This window comes from Lynx canadensis, chromosome X, assembly GCF_007474595.2.
Source record: "Lynx canadensis isolate LIC74 chromosome X, mLynCan4.pri.v2, whole genome shotgun sequence".
NCBI classification, from domain to species: Eukaryota; Metazoa; Chordata; class Mammalia; order Carnivora; family Felidae; genus Lynx; species Lynx canadensis.
The window spans coordinates 75,029,343-75,045,302 of record NC_044321.2 but is presented as its reverse complement, the minus strand read 5'-3'; the positions used below and the strand labels follow the sequence as shown (position 1 = coordinate 75,045,302).

Sequence of the window (15,960 nt, the reverse complement as noted above, 5' to 3'; positions counted from 1 at the left end):
TTAATCATTTTGCCCAACTTTATTTTTATCAGTAATCATGTTTTGGTATTATACTACAAATTTGTTTTTCACTTGTCTACTGCACTGGAATATGTATATGTATATGTATATGTATATGTATATGTATATGTAAACTTTATCATTGAATCCTCACTGGGAAAAAACAGGGCTTGAAACATAGTAGGTATTTTTATAAAATTTGCTGAATTCATTTGTTGAATGAATACATTTGTTTACCAGTAGGAATAACATTATGGTACTATATTATCAATACTAGTGACATGAAATAAATATCAGGGAGGAAATTATTTCAATATTTATGGATTTAATATTTAAGTAGAACAAGGATAGAAACACTACACTGGATTAGGAATATAAAAACATTTTAGAGCTGAAAGGGACATTCAAGATCACCTAATATAATCCCTTTGTGTTTAAATGTATTTAATTTGCATAACTTGGAATTATCATTTCATTTTCCTGAATATCTGGGTTCGGGCTAACTTATTGAAAGCTGATACTTTTATTTCCTCTAAAGGAAATAAATATTAAAACACTTTACTCTCAAGAACATTAAGATTTAAATGTAAAGCAATGACTTATGGAAGAGGAAAATAGTTTTGGATCAATATTAGTATTACTAACCTAAGAATCTTGGCATTTTATGTTATAAAAACATAAATAACAACATATAGGAGCAGGAAAACAAAGAGTGAGGCAATAAGTTCTATGTATAGCATGACTGAGTTAATAAAATTATAGAAATCTTCCTATAATTAACCTATCAAGAATGTTAATCTCATCACACACACACACACACACACACACACACACACACACACCACAAATCAAAAGAATTTCCAGGTTTTTATAAACTTGCAACTCAAAGATATGACCTTGCTATCCAAAACTAGATCTTTCGGCATTTGAAAAAAACATCATTTTAACACCTAAACTTCAAGCAGGCAGCAGGGCTTCTTTTGTAAGACTAACCTATTGAGCTGCTGCATTTCACTTTTATTTGAAAAGACTGATCCAGTGTTTTTATAACTCTTGATTAGGCTGTTTAAATAAAAAAGTAAATGTTGAAAAAGGAAACCACTGTAGTTAAGCTCTATGTAAACGAGCAATGGGCAAATATCTGGTGATGGGAAAGTTCGGTGGGATAGCTAAATCTACTCGAACCTCTTTAGCTGAAAAATTAAAGCTCCCACAAGGTTTGTAGAGCTTTAGGTTTTCCACTGACATTCAAAAATACTGACATTCAATCCCTTGCCAATAGTAAAAGCAACTTTGGGGGAAAAGTTAACAGTTTTTGAAACATAAAATGTCCTCAGTATTTGGTGCAATTTGAGAGTTTTCTAAACACAACTGGGATTGTGTATGAGTATGTGTGTGTGTGTGTGTGTGTGTGTGTGTGTGTGTATTCCTAGCACTGTGACTGTCATATGACATTCACCAAACTGTTTATTATTATTGTTTTATTATCATTTTTATTATTAGTAGTAGTATGTATGATTATACTTTCTATTTCAAATCAATGCACAAATAATTAAAAAACACTCAGGGCGCCTGGGTGGCTCAGTCAGTTAGACGTCTGGCTTCAGCTCATGTAATGATCTCATGGTTTGTGGGTTTGAGCCCCGCATCAGGTTCTCTGCTGTCAGTGCAGAGCCCACTTCAGATCCTCTGTCCCTCTCTCTTTCTGCCCTTCCCCTGCTTGTGCTATCTAAAAATAAAATAAACATTAAAAAAAACACTCAATAACATTATGAAGAGTGTATTTAAAAAAAATAACAATCTTCCTTTTTAGAAAAGCAGTATTTTCCCTTATGTGGTTTTCTAAAACAATTTGCTTTTCAATATATATGCATTATCGCCATTACTGCCCATGTTTGTTTGTTTGTTTGTTTATTTATTTATTTACTTACTTACTCATTTCTTATATCCTGGACCCTCTCTCCCTGAGCATTCTCATAAAATGTTTTGCTTTGAACTTCCTAATTTTCTGAGTTTGAGAGCAGCAGGCAATTGAAGGTAAGGAGAGAGGGTCATATCCAGTGAAATTCCCTCCAGTCTAGTCTAAGTCCTTGTTTTTTCTTCAGGAGTTAGAAAACAGTTATATTACTATATTAATATAAAACAATGGGGGAGTCCTTGGCTTTTGATATTTCATTTTGGTTATATTGATTACATGCCATTAATTTACAACGTGTGGATCATCATCTCACTAAAACCTGTTACTGGCATGGTCTCAAATGTGATTAATGTTACTGTGGTTGAATAATTGTGGGTTTTCTCATCTTTCAAAAAAATCTCTTATTAAAGAAAGTGGAATAAAAATTAACATAATTGCAATGCAGTAGAGACCCCAAATCTGTTTTGAATTGTCTGGTAAGAACAGTGTGTTTCCTCAGTAACTTGGTTTTTAACCAGTTTACATGATTTTCCCTTCTACTATGAGGAAATCCCAGGAGTAGATAGTTAGATGACAGGTGTTAATGTCATTAACATTCTGTCAGCTCTTGTCAATGTGTTAAAGGTTCAGTCACTGAACCCCTGCTTTTCAGTCACTCCTGTCCTCCAGTTGGTGAAGTCATTTAGCCACCAATCAAAAAACTAAGTTGACTTTGGGCAGTAGACTGCCCTGCCATTGACGAAATCTATGTGAGAAAATGTGATAAGAAATTTGTGAACAGGATATAAGCAGGAAGGTGAATATTGTGGTTAATGTGCTTTTTAGACAGCTTAAGATGTTAAATCACAACACATATTTAAAAGTCTAAGAAGCCCTTTTTTAAGAATGGTCTTCTTTCCTGTCAGAAAAAGCAAGGAGTAATAAGTAAAAGTGATCCTTCAATTACAAAGCAAGAAAGAAAAAATCTTGCACAGTCACATTACTGGTCAAGTAGAAAAAAAAATGCAAATTCAGAATCCACATATAATGTGCACTCAGAGGATATCCAGGTCTAAGGATTGGCGAGCAATCCATTCACACTGCTCCCTCTCACCTCTCTTTAGTATGGGCTATTTTTCAGAACTTTGAAAATGTGATTGATTTCAGGTGTTATTCTGAACCTATTTCCTTTTAACGTTTATTTATTTTTGAGACAGAGACAGAGCATGAACGGGGGAGGGTCAGAGAGAGGGAGACACAGAATCCGAAACAGGCTCCAGGCTCTGAGCTGTCAGCACAGAGCCCGACGTGGGGCTCGAACTCACGGACCGTGAGATCATGACCTGAGCCGAAGTCGGCCGCTTAACCGACTGAGCCACCCAGGCGCCCCTACCTCACCAATATTTCCAATAGGAGCCAAACACAGACACAGACTACATAATTCCTAGTAATCTTAAAAGAAAAAAGTGGTGGAATCTAGAAATTAGTAAATTAAAAACAACAGGGCTATGAGAAATAATGTCATGAGTTGTTGAAGTTATCTTAAGACAGCTTGAGGGGTGCCTGGGGGCTCAGTCAGTTGAGCATCTGACTCTTGGTTACAGCTCAGGTCATGATTTCACAGTTTGTGGGTTCAAGCCCCCATCAGGCTTTGTGCTGATGGCCTGGAGCCTGCTTGGGATTCTATCTCCCTCTCTCTCTTCCCCTCCCCTGCTGTCTCTCTCTCTCACTCTTTCTCTCAAAAATAAATAAATTAACATAAAAATTAAAAAAAAAAAAAACAGGGCACCTGGCTCAGTCGGTTGAGTGTCTGACTTTGGCTCGGGTCATGATCTCACGGCTTGTGAGTTCGAGCCCCACGTCTGGCTCTGTGATGACAGCTCAGAGCCTGAAGCCTGCTTCAGATTCTGTCTCCATCTCTCTCTCTCTCTGCCCCTCCCCTGCTCATGCACTGTCTGTCTGTCTCTCTCCCTCAAATATAAATGAATATTAAAAAAAAAGACAGCTCAAGCTCACTACAATGAAACAGGCACAAGGTGGCCAATTCTAGTATCATATATGGAAAATACTCCTCATTTAATAAACAAGAATGCCTTTTAAAGCTCGAGTATGTAAAATTAAGTAATATCTAATACATAGTAAACATTCAACAAATAAAAGTGAATATTACCATTTTTAAACTTACTAAAAATAAGAATATAGACTCTATTTCAATTCACTGAACAAATGAACTAAAACTTCCAATACTATTAGGAGCATATGCACATGAAGAATACTAAGAATTCTGGTTTAAAAATCTGCATAATAGCAATAACTTCCCCACATAGTTAGATTTTTGAACAATGTGCATTTCTATATATTTAGTGCTATTATATCCATTATAGATTATCCCCTTTGATCCTAGAACCTCCATACTATGATTTATAAGATAATTATCCCCATTTCTCCCTTTTTTGTAGTCTTATAAAATTAGTTTTGCTTATTTTACTCTTTCCATCTATTTTTCTGAGTGAGAACAAGCAATCAATTTTGGACAGAAAAAGGGAGACAGAGGTGATAAGGTTCCTTCTAAAGCCACTGGCTATTCTTCAGGATGTAGAAAATAGCTTGAGCCAATACATTCATAGGAGAGCTTTTCGTCTTCTTTTTTTTTTTTTTTAAACCTCCCTGGTCATTGTTTTTTTTTTACATTTACTTTAAAAAGGTGTGGAATATCCTTTCTCAATCTGATTACACTTTACATACATACTCTAAAAGGATGATTCAATGTTATTTAAGTTCCTGACAAGATTTATAATATGTGACTCCATCTTGTGCACTATTATATTTTCATGGCCTGGGAATGACTAGCACATTTTAAGTGTTCAATCAATATTGTGAAAGAGTAAGGGTGAACATAAGGTGCTATGAGATTTAGCTCTACTTGGAGATTTGGTGAAGATTCAGCCTGCATATTCGGTTACTCTCTGGCAATCATGCCATAGTCGTTAGCAATAACAATGATGCTGTTCTGAAAGCAGAGAGGCATGGCAGTGCTATTCGGTTTTTGAATTCATAGTCCTTATAAGAGAGATTATTCTTGAATAGGTAAGATTACTTGCAAGGGAAACTATTCCCATACTTGTGCCTGTAGTTGTTCAATTTAAAGTTCAGTGACCTAAAACAAAACAAATTATTGGCAGGGGACAGAAATATCAGAAAGATCATCCAGTAGAAAGAATCCTGTACTAAACATAGAATTGTGGTTTTAATTTTAAAACATAATCAAGTATTCCAGGATGCCTGGGTGGCTCAGTTGGTTGAGCAGCCCAATCGATTTCAGCTGAGGTTATGATCTTGCAGTTCATGAAATTGAGCCCCGCATCAGGCTCTGGGCTAACAGTGCAGAGCCTTCTTGGCATTCTTCCTCTCTCTCTGCCCCTCCCCTGCTCACCCATGCTTGTACTCTCTCTCTCAGAATAAATAAACTAAAAAAAAAAAAAAACAAAAAAACATAATTAAGTATCCCACTTTAAAATATCCTTCTCTTTTGTTAGTGCTAGAAGAGTAGAAAAGTATTAATTAGACACAAAAATTCATATAACATATATACATATGAAGATCATGCATTTTGTTTGTAATTTTCTAGAAGATTGAAACTCTCAATGGGTGCCTTAAGGAGTCTTCCAAAGCAAGAATAATTTGAGCAACGGATTTATCATTGTCATTCATTAACTTGGAGTTTTTAACCAACTCAACTCAATATTCTAAACTTTACCTAAAATAAATTGCTGTATATTTTATTTTGTTTTTCAAAAAAAATGATATACAAAGTAACAGCCCCATACATTTTAATATAATTTGCAATCCCCTTGTGGACAAATAGTCACACTTTAGTGCCACTTAAATGAAGAATAACCATTCATCTGTAACATATAGATACAGGAGGCTTTGGATTTTCATTTTAGAGTGCTTAATTACCTGCATAAAGAGAGAAACAAAATAAAGAGTCTTGGCCAAGTTCATGAGGGTTTGAAATTACTTTTCTTTTTCTAAATGAGCAACAAAGACTCCTCAATGTTGCAAGCTGTTGTGTGGCCATAAGACAACCGTGGAAGAAAATATTAAAAGGAACAAGGGGATCAGGAATTAAATTCAAATATATTAGGCAAGAACCAAAATCAAAAGCTGAGAGATGTAGGTGGTATTTCCACAGGACAATATAACATATTTTTAAGAAAAATCTAGTCAGCAATAAAGCTAAATATTTACATTAAGTATCCCAATGTGGGAAGTTACATAATACAAGGTTATTTTTGAGGATTTTCTGGTTCCAAGCACTCACAAACGTATGTTTCCAATATTCCTATTTATGAAAGTACTCAGCATCACTAACAGACTCATAAAGCAGTATTAATTCATGAATCAAATGGCTTTGAATGAAAAAAAAACATTTTTCATGAAAATCTAAATTGCTATTCTCAAATAATTCAAGTTCAGTACCGTAACTTCCAAGTTTGGCAGTTAAATAAGCATACCACAGAAGAAAAAAGGTAATAGATTTAACCTTGAAACAAGGTGACTGTCATATAGTTGGAAGAATTTACTTATCAGATAAAGTATTTATAGTATTTATTCCCTCTAGAGAGATAAAATGGTGAACCAGTATGTAGTTCAAGATATTTATTTAAACCTAAAAGAGGATGATATGGCTCAAACTTTTGAAAACCAAGAGAAAAAAGTCATATTTAATTTAGGTGCCAGATTTAACATTAAGCAATTCAAGCTAAATGCTATTTCTTAAGTTCTTCTTTCATATATTTCTATACTTTATATGAATATACTGTATATAAAATAGGTATTTAAAATATTTATTTAGAAGTAAATACTTAATGTTATATAGATAGCTACTATAATTTATTTAAATACATAATCTACTGATCAATTCATCTAACCATCCATGCAGGCATCCATTTTATCCTTCTCAATCCTTTCAGTCAATTGATATTGGCCATCCTCTGATTGCTCTTGAATATACATGTGTGTCCTCAGCAAATACCTGCACACATGCAAAGAGGAAAAAAAAAAAAAAACTTCTGACCCCAAAAAACTTATGTTGATCATTTTCTCTAAGCAACTAGTTACATAAGGAGATTTTTTGTTTTGTTTTGTGTCTACTCAAGTCTCATAAGACTTACCTTGCATATCCAGCGGAGCTTCAAATGAAATTCTTCTTTGAGAAATGGCATTTTTTCTCATATAACTGTTCCCTTGCCTAATCTACCTGGTTCGAAACACTGTCAACTAAAATTTATGCTGCTAATATAAAAACAGCCTATATAAATTCATCCAGTCTGAATAGAGTAGTAAGTTTAGAACTAACTACACAGTAAATACAGAGAGAGAGAGAGAGAGAGAGAGAGAGAGAGAGAGAGAGAGAGAGGGAAAGAGAGAGAGAGAAAGAGAGAGAGAAACTAATAAACAATGTGCTTAAATAAATAAAGGATATTGTCATCTTCTCCACAAACTTATCATGTCTATTTTCCGTTTCGGGGAATTTCTTGATATCACGTTCCAGATGAACAATGTGTTGTTCCATTGTTGCAAGGTTGTTCTTGAGAATTTGAGCTGAAACTAAAGAACAATGTGCAAAGTGTTTAGAGTTATTTTACCAAATAATCCGTAAAACAACTAAAAAAAACCAGTATCAGTTAAAATATTTTCTAATGTGCAGAATAGTTCCATTAAGTTAACTCACGTCTTTTGGAATTGCTGCTCATAAACATTCTACTCTCCATGAAATAAGTGGAAATGTGTAATATAATACAGCAAATCATCATGTTTAACATGAGAATGTCACCATTTTATTCAGCCATTAGTTCAAATGAAGGCATTTCTATTTAAATTTATTGATGGAATCCCTTATATTTCATTCTTTAAAATCTAACTTGAAGATTAAACAGAAACTGAGGTTCAAAGAGATCTTACTATATTGATGCATGTTCTTGGTTATATAAATGATTTAAAGTTAAATCATATAAAAGGATCAAATATTTTCTTTTGTTGAAATACCCTGATTTTTATAAACCAACATGTATGGTAAAAGTGCCCATCTTTAGTACTTTTCATACACGTATACATGTGAAAAAATACTGTTGATACATAAAGAGAATTCAGAGCAAATCCTAGAGAATACATATGCACATACATACCCACAAAGCTTCAGTGTGCCCTCAAACACCATCATTAATTGCTTTAATTGTCCCTAACATTATCTGTACTTTTCTTTTTCTCTCCTCATTGACAACCAATAATTTTAAGTATTGTATTCCCACTGCTCCTAAATACATACACATTTCCCAGATCTCTTATGATGCCTTCTCTGCACAGAGTTATTTTTTAATAGACACTATTTTATAGATACTCTATTACTGCATGACTGCCAATTATATATGAAGACACTTCTATCAATAACAATGGCATTTGACAGTGTTCTAGCTGAAAAGACAAGGTTAAGTATTAGAATTTAATAGGTTATCCTGTGACATTGATTTTTAAATCCTGGTCTCTGAAACACTGTTCTTTTCATTAAAAGATTGTGAAACAGAAATAGAGTAATATTACAATTCTCTTTTTAAAGGAAATTTTGGTTTCATTCAGAGGCATATCCAAATTGCAGTGAAAAATTTAAGAGGCTGACAAAAATCAACCCCCTGGCAAATTTCAGCCAAACTCTTCTGATACAAATTCATCACACTGACACCCATGTGACTTGACAAGGAGAAACTGCCTTAAATATACATGGAAGTTCAAGAGACTGAAAATCCAACATGAACATTAAAGACAATTTTTTTTCCTATTAATCTGTCAGTTCAAATAACTCTTTCCAATTAAGTTCCATTTGTTTAGCTCTTACAAGCTTGGAAATTATTATCAGGAGGTCTGAGTTTTTTCTTGCCAAAAATTTGCTAATGGCTCGACAATCATTGTTTGGTTTATTGAAAGGATGAGTTTGCTGTGAAGAAAAGTATTTTCTCTTATTTTAAAACCGAATTTTTTCACTTGCATTTTTCCATTAGAGTCTCAATAATTATTCACAAGGTTTGTTCTTCCCTATGTGGTTGATAGAAAAAATGAAGGTATGAAATTCAGAAGTTGTTGATGTCATTTAGGTTACATAAAAGAAATAAGCCCATGGTAACTTTCTGCTATACACAAAATGTGCCCAAAGGCCAGGTTTAGGTCACAATATTAATCCTCTTACTACAAGCAATAGTAATTCCAGTAGTAAAAATGGCGTGATGATGAGGATTCATCTTCTGATTGTTCAATATAGAAATAGCCTAATCAAGTGCTATACACACAAAAGGCTAGATATCTCAAATAACAAGAGACAATATTTTTAATCAAGTTGAATTCTGAATAAAACAGTATTTTCCAGACATTTGTCCTCGATTTTACATGTCTAATCCTAAATCCTCTGAAATCCTTCCAGAACTCTAGCCCAAATTCTCTACCATTTAGAGGCACTTTGGTTTGTTCAAGTGATCTTCCACATATTACCTTCCACTTTGAGAACTATTTTTGTTTGTGTACATAAGCACAGAGCCTCTATTATAAAACCTCAAGCTACATAATGGTAAGATCTGTATCTAATACTTCACTTTTCTCTCTGTATTTGTTATAAATAATGTTGAATGTTGAATGTTGAATAAATATTGAATAATAAATATTGAATGAATATGCATATTTGAAAAAGTTTTGGTTCAGACTTTAATATATGCCTACTATTTTTTAAACTTTTTTTAAGTTTATTTATTTATTCTGAGAGAGACAGAGAGAGAGGTAGAGAAAGAGAGGGGGAGAGATAGAATCCCAAGCAGGCTCTGCACTGTCAGCACAGAGCCTGATGCAGGGCTCCATCTCACAGACCATGAGATCATGACCTGAGCTGAAACCAAGAGTCGAATGCTTAACAGACAGAGTGACCCAGGTGCCCCTATGCCTACTGTTCTTTTAGTTTCTTTTGTAAAAGTTTTTATTTAAATTCCAATTAGTTAACATACAGTGTAATATTATTTTCAGGTGTACAATATAGTCACTGACACTTCAATAACACTTGGTGCTCCTTACAAGTGAGCTCCTTAATCCCCATCACCTATTTAACCCATCCTCCCACCTACCTCCCCTCTGGTAACCACCAGTTTGTTCTCTATAGTTAAGAGTCCCTTTCTTAGGTTGTTTTTTTTCTTTTTTTCTCTTTGCTCATTTGTTTCATTTCCTGGCCCTAACCATAAGCCTGGCCATAACCGTAACCTTAACCCTAGATTTGAGAAGAAAAAAGATACACACACCCACACACACACACGCACACGGAATATTACTGAGCCATAAAAAAGAATGATATCTTGCTATTTGCAATGACATGGATGGAGCTAGACAGTATTATACTAAGTGAAATAAGTCAGAGAAAAACAAATAGCATATGATTTCACTCATATGTGGAATTTATGCTCACTTCTGCAAATCAATGTGCATATAGAGATTAGATATAATCATAATGATTGAAAGTTACCATATCAAGTATTATGTGACTATGGAAAAGAAGCAGGAAGTTGAAGTCTGTCTAACAATACATAGAGGTGGCAGGGTTGCAGGAGATGCTTAGATGAATGGGAAAATAAGGAACTGGGATAAGGAAGGGAAGGAAGGGATACCTTCATTAGGTTCCTTCTGTCTTCCCCTCGAATAAATTAGCAATATTATGCTTGAACAAAAGAGAATTAAATACTGGAGGTGTGATAATCCAAGGATTCTACCTCACATGCAAACTCATTTTGCCTCATATGGCTGCATTAAATGAAAAATACAATTATTTAAATGCATATCTTTAAATTGTTGGAATTATGGTATCTTAGAGTTAGAAGTAATATTAAAATGGACTTTTGACCAGACTCTCAAATTTATTTTTTTTTTATTTATTTTTTTTATATATGAAATTTATTGACAAATTGGTTTCCATACAACACCCAGTGCTCATCCCAAAAGGTGCCCTCCTCAATACCCATCACCCACCCTCCCCTCCCTCCCACCCCCCATCAACCCTCAGTTTGTAGACTCTCAAATTTAAAAACACAAGTTATACAATGTCACAGTCTATATTCCTAGAAAACAGAACCTAAGACAAAGCCTGCATGTTAAGTCCTTCTTAAGGGGTAAAGGTGGGGTATAATCAGAGGGAAATGGACATGAAGAAAAAAGGAAGAATGTTAATACAAGAGAGTAAATTACTGAACTGGCCACAACTTTACAAAAATTACAGGTGGTTGCTTTGAATCCATGCTTGGAGGGGCCCTAAACTTTGTTTAATGCTTTGTTGTCACTGTTTTGAAATTCTTATTTTATTTTATTTATTTTATTAGAAATCTTTTTTTAAGGTTTATTTATTTTTGAGAGAGAGAGAGAGAGAGAGAGAGAGAGAGAGAGAGAGAGAGAGAGAGAGAGAGAGAGAGAGTGTGAGCAGAAGAGGGGCAGAGAGAGAGGGAGACACAGAATCTGAAGCAGGATCCAGGCTCTGAGCTGTCAGCATAGAGCCTGATGTGGGGCTCGAACTCATGATCTGCAAGATCATGACCTAAGCCAAAGTCAGATGCTTAACCGGCTGAGCCACCCAGGTGCCCCTGAAATTCTTATTTTAAAATGGTGCCCTGCATTTTCACTTTTCATTGGGCCCTTCTAATCATGTAATCAGTCCTCGTCTTCAGATATGATAAATGAAAGAACTGCAATTTGGAAGAATTGGTTACAGGGGGTGAGCAGTTCACCTGTTGGTGCCTTCTCATTTTCTACTCTCTCATTGGCAAACTTCTGTTTCAAGGTGTTAACTTCCCATTTTGCCTAGGGAACAAGACAACGTGGCCCAGGCTTGGAGGTCGGGGGTTGGGGGGGGCATAGAAAGGGTGCTTAGTGGATCTACAGGGGTGTATAAACTAGATGCAGAACAGATGATTCACTATATCCCAAGTGGCTTATTACCTTTTTGGCAGTTGATATAATTAGAAAAAATTTTGTTTACTTATAATCAAAATCAGACTACTTGAACTCTTACCAACTTATCAACTCTTAGTCCTCATTTTGCCTTATGGTAACACTGATCAAGTCTACTCCCTATTTTACAGGAAAGGTGTTACTTGCATCTTCTTAATCTTCCCAGGCTATAAACACCCATTTCCTACAACTAGTCTTCCTAAGGTATAAGGGTTACTTATTTCTTGAACTCTTTTTTTTTTTCAACGTTTATTTATTTTTGGGACAGAGAGAGACAGAGCATGAACGGGGGAGGGGCAGAGAGAGAGGGAGACACAGAATCGGAAGCAGGCTCCAGGCTCTGAGCCATCAGCCCAGAGCCCGACGCGGGGCTCGAACTCCCGGACCGCGAGATCGTGACCTGGCTGAAGTCGGACGCTTAACCGACTGCGCCACCCAGGCGCCCCTATTTCTTGAACTCTTAAGTAATAACTAATATTTAGTGAGCACTTACTATGTGCCAGACCATATTCTAACTAGTTTTATGTATTAACTCATCTAATCTGTACAAAAACTTTATGAGGTATTTACTATGCTCAAGCAGGGCTGTGATATGAGCCAAATGACATCTTCCCAGAAAACTGGAAATGTAAAGCAACGTCTCTAGGACCTATAAGGTTAGAAAGTTGAAATTAAATCTGTGCCCAGTGGCACACAGACATGTCATTTATATTAGGAGACTGGCATGGTCTTAGGAGTCAGATCCACTCAGATTCTGATCTCTGCCATACCAAATATTAGTTGGGTTACTTTGTCTGGGTCTTCATTTCCTGATTTGCAAAATGAAGAGAATAACACCTTCTTTAAAAGGTAGTCATTCAAGTTAAGTGATTTGGTAAATATAAAGTTTCTATCATTATACCTGGTACCTATAGGTAATCCATAAATATTCATTTCACATTCCATTATTCTTCCCTCTTTTCCTTACCTTCCAACAGAAAAATTCCTACTATATATGTGCTCCCAATCATTAAACAACAGTTTAGATGTAATCTGAATAGCAACAACAACAAAAAAGCAGTTATTTCCTAGTTGCTACCCCACTATGGTCTAATTTAATATAATATTAGTCTCTTTCTAATCAAAAAAACTAAACACAGACTTCTGGTTTGTAGGTTTTACAGAGCACACGGGATTTTGGGTCTGGGAACTAGTGACTATTATACTAATGAACAGCCAATTTGTTAGAGATATTAACAAGTTCCAAATTTAAAGAATGCTTCCGGAAATTAGTAGTCTGTATTCCTCTGGAGACAATTACCAGTTAGTTATTTTGGCTTTCTAGACTTGTATAAAAGATAACAGGATTTTTTTTTTTTTTGAGTGTTAGATTGGAATTAACATGTGTTTACCTGCCTGATGATTTGCCTTAAGTACATTTGCTTCAATCTTAAGTGTTAGGAGTCAATGTTGATTATCTAACTATTTAATTAGGCCCTAGCCTTCATTACTTCTTATATTTCTTAGAGAGAGAGCGAGAGAGCAAGAGAATGTGTGTATGGGGTGGTGGGAAAGGAGGCAAGAGAGAGATTGAAATATTCTTCTTGGAGGTGGGGGAATATGTAGAGTTCCTAGTGTCCAAAGAGCATTAAAATACCAGAGTGAGTTAGAAGTGCTCCTCTCCTGCATAGTCTCAGCCTCGGTATATTTTTGTGCCTCTCATTATTTAGTTTACTAATATAAATTAGGGAGTCTTTAGGGACAGTGCAAACATTTTCTGAGTAAATTCCCACTGTGGGCATTTTCAATGACTGATTAGTCAGTCTAGTGGCACTTTAATTTTGTCTCTCATTTCATTTTTTACATCTGCTACTGAATTACTAAATCTGAATTATAACACTAAAAATTAAATTATAGCTATCAAGTTCTTTATTATAGCTTTCTTCCTTGTACTCCATAAATAACCTTTTAAGTTGAGTACACTCTCTTGAGTTATGTGTAGGGAGAAACTTTCCCCACAAATCTTATTTATCTACTTACTTCAGTTGAAAAATATACATAAACTTGTTTCCTGGCTTCAAATATATGACTCAAAACATTTTAAATGATAGACCTACTTTAACTCATAATTTTAAGAAAAGTAAAGGATAAAATAAGTATTTTAAGCAAGATTTTAAATGGAAAGATTCTTCAATTACATATTATATCAGAGAAATGACACACATTTAAGCTAAAAAAAATCACAGTAATGGTGACATTCTCTAGACCATGTGCAGAATGTGTAATTTTATGTAAATATAAAAGCTTTGCCAGGAACTTAGGGATTTTTTTTCTCTGAATTAAGTATTTCTATTAATTTTACCCATTGACAAAATAATTGAGCACTTCTTACATCTTTGCTCTGAGAAAGGCCAAGTAAAAATTTACTCTTGCAAGTCTATGTGTGAATAGGCCCCAACATGATTATAAGCACCATAATTTTCTTTAGCTGAATATATTTAGTTGAAAAAAATTACTATCAGCTGAGCAGCACAACATTAAAGTGACTCATCCAGAAAGCATAGGTAGAAAAGGACATTACAAGCAGCCTGAACAATAGGCACAGTTGCATTCTTTCTCAAGTGCATTTATAATAGTTTCACTTTATATGAAAATGATATTTACATGGATATTTACATGGAAATGAAGCAAGTGTGTTTATATAATAACAATAGCAAAAGCTCATTACTGTGGGCATCTTAGGCTTTTATAAGTAGTAACTGGCACCCCAATAAAAAATTCCTATAATAAAAAATCAATTAGAAAATGACTAATTCTGAGAAAAAGTAATTGTTAAAAAGTCACCTTAAAAGGAAACGCAATTTAACTAGAATCCTTATTAAATAAAATTTAAAAATATATGTCCCTTATATATTCTCACAAGGGCCATCACTTGCCCCTCTAACATGTGCCCTTGGGGATAAGGTGCAGTTTCTCTAAATTGGATTCATAATATAGCCTGAATGCATGCTGGGAACAGCGGGATTTCCAAATGAAAACAGGAAAACTGCTTTATAAGCATAATCTAAATGTTTAACTCTAAGAATTCCACTAAGCATATTTCAGTGTCTGGCTTAATATATTTATACAAGTCCTCAGCCTGATGTATTTTTTAAATTAAAAATTGAACCTAACTAAAATAAATATATAAAAATCCCTTTACTACCTTACTACTAACTATGGAAGGTATGCCTAAAGTGTTAACTGGGGTAGAGAAGGATAAAGGGAAGTTTGAAGCCCTCTGACTAATGATACAATAAAAAAATCCTGTGGCCTGACCACCAAACTACCAGCAGTGGACAGTCAAGCTACCCATGAAGAATTACAGTTTTTTCACCTGCTGTCTTTCTGCAACTGCTATTCTGCCTGCGGCAAATAGCATGTATGAATTTTTAAATCAAAGGATAAAAAACAAACTGAAATCTCCTACTTTTGGTGACAGTCTTAGCTTAAGGCCAGGTTGGGAAATACATATGCAGGCTGAAGCTTCTAAGACATGCTGGATATAGGCAGGAGATGATAATGAAATTTACATAAAAAAATCACTCTGGGGGTGCCTAGGTGGCTCAGTCGGTTAATCTTCCGACTTTGACTCAGGTCTTGATCTCGTGTCTTGTGAATTGGAGCCCCACATGGGGCTCTCTGCTGACAGCTCAGTGCCTGGAGCCTGCTTCAGATTCTGTGTCTCCCTCTCTCTCCTGTCCCTCCCCTGCTCATTGTCTGTCTCTCGCTCAAAAATGAATAATGAAATGAGATAAATAATGAAATGAAATAAAATAAATAACTCTGGCTGCTATGTGTAAAACGCAGCGAAGGGATCAATAATGGAAAAGGGGACAAGAATTAGGAACCAATTACTATGGTCTAGACAGGAGATGATGGTAGCTTGGATTAAGGTGACCAAAGATGATTGCAGTACATATTTTAGAGGTAGTGCAGACTGGTCATAGGGTTGATGAAACGTGAGAGGTAAGGAAGAAGTTATTAAGAATGATTTCCAAGTTTTTGGCATGAACAAC

The 15,960-nt window shown here is 35.0% G+C and overlaps 1 protein-coding gene across 8 annotated transcripts in view; it reads right to left on the bottom strand.

Moving 5' to 3' along the window:
* The window catches only part of DIAPH2 (diaphanous related formin 2), a 1,054,294-nt gene that overhangs the window by 379,331 nt on the left and 659,003 nt on the right, over positions 1–15,960 (bottom strand). For all 8 annotated transcript variants that reach the window (XM_030305030.1, XM_030305024.1, XM_032592287.1 and 5 more), the window contains one exon: positions 7,386–7,510. In XM_030305030.1, the coding sequence (XP_030160890.1) occupies positions 7,386–7,510 (125 nt within the window). The remainder of the gene's footprint in view (positions 1–7,385; positions 7,511–15,960) is intronic.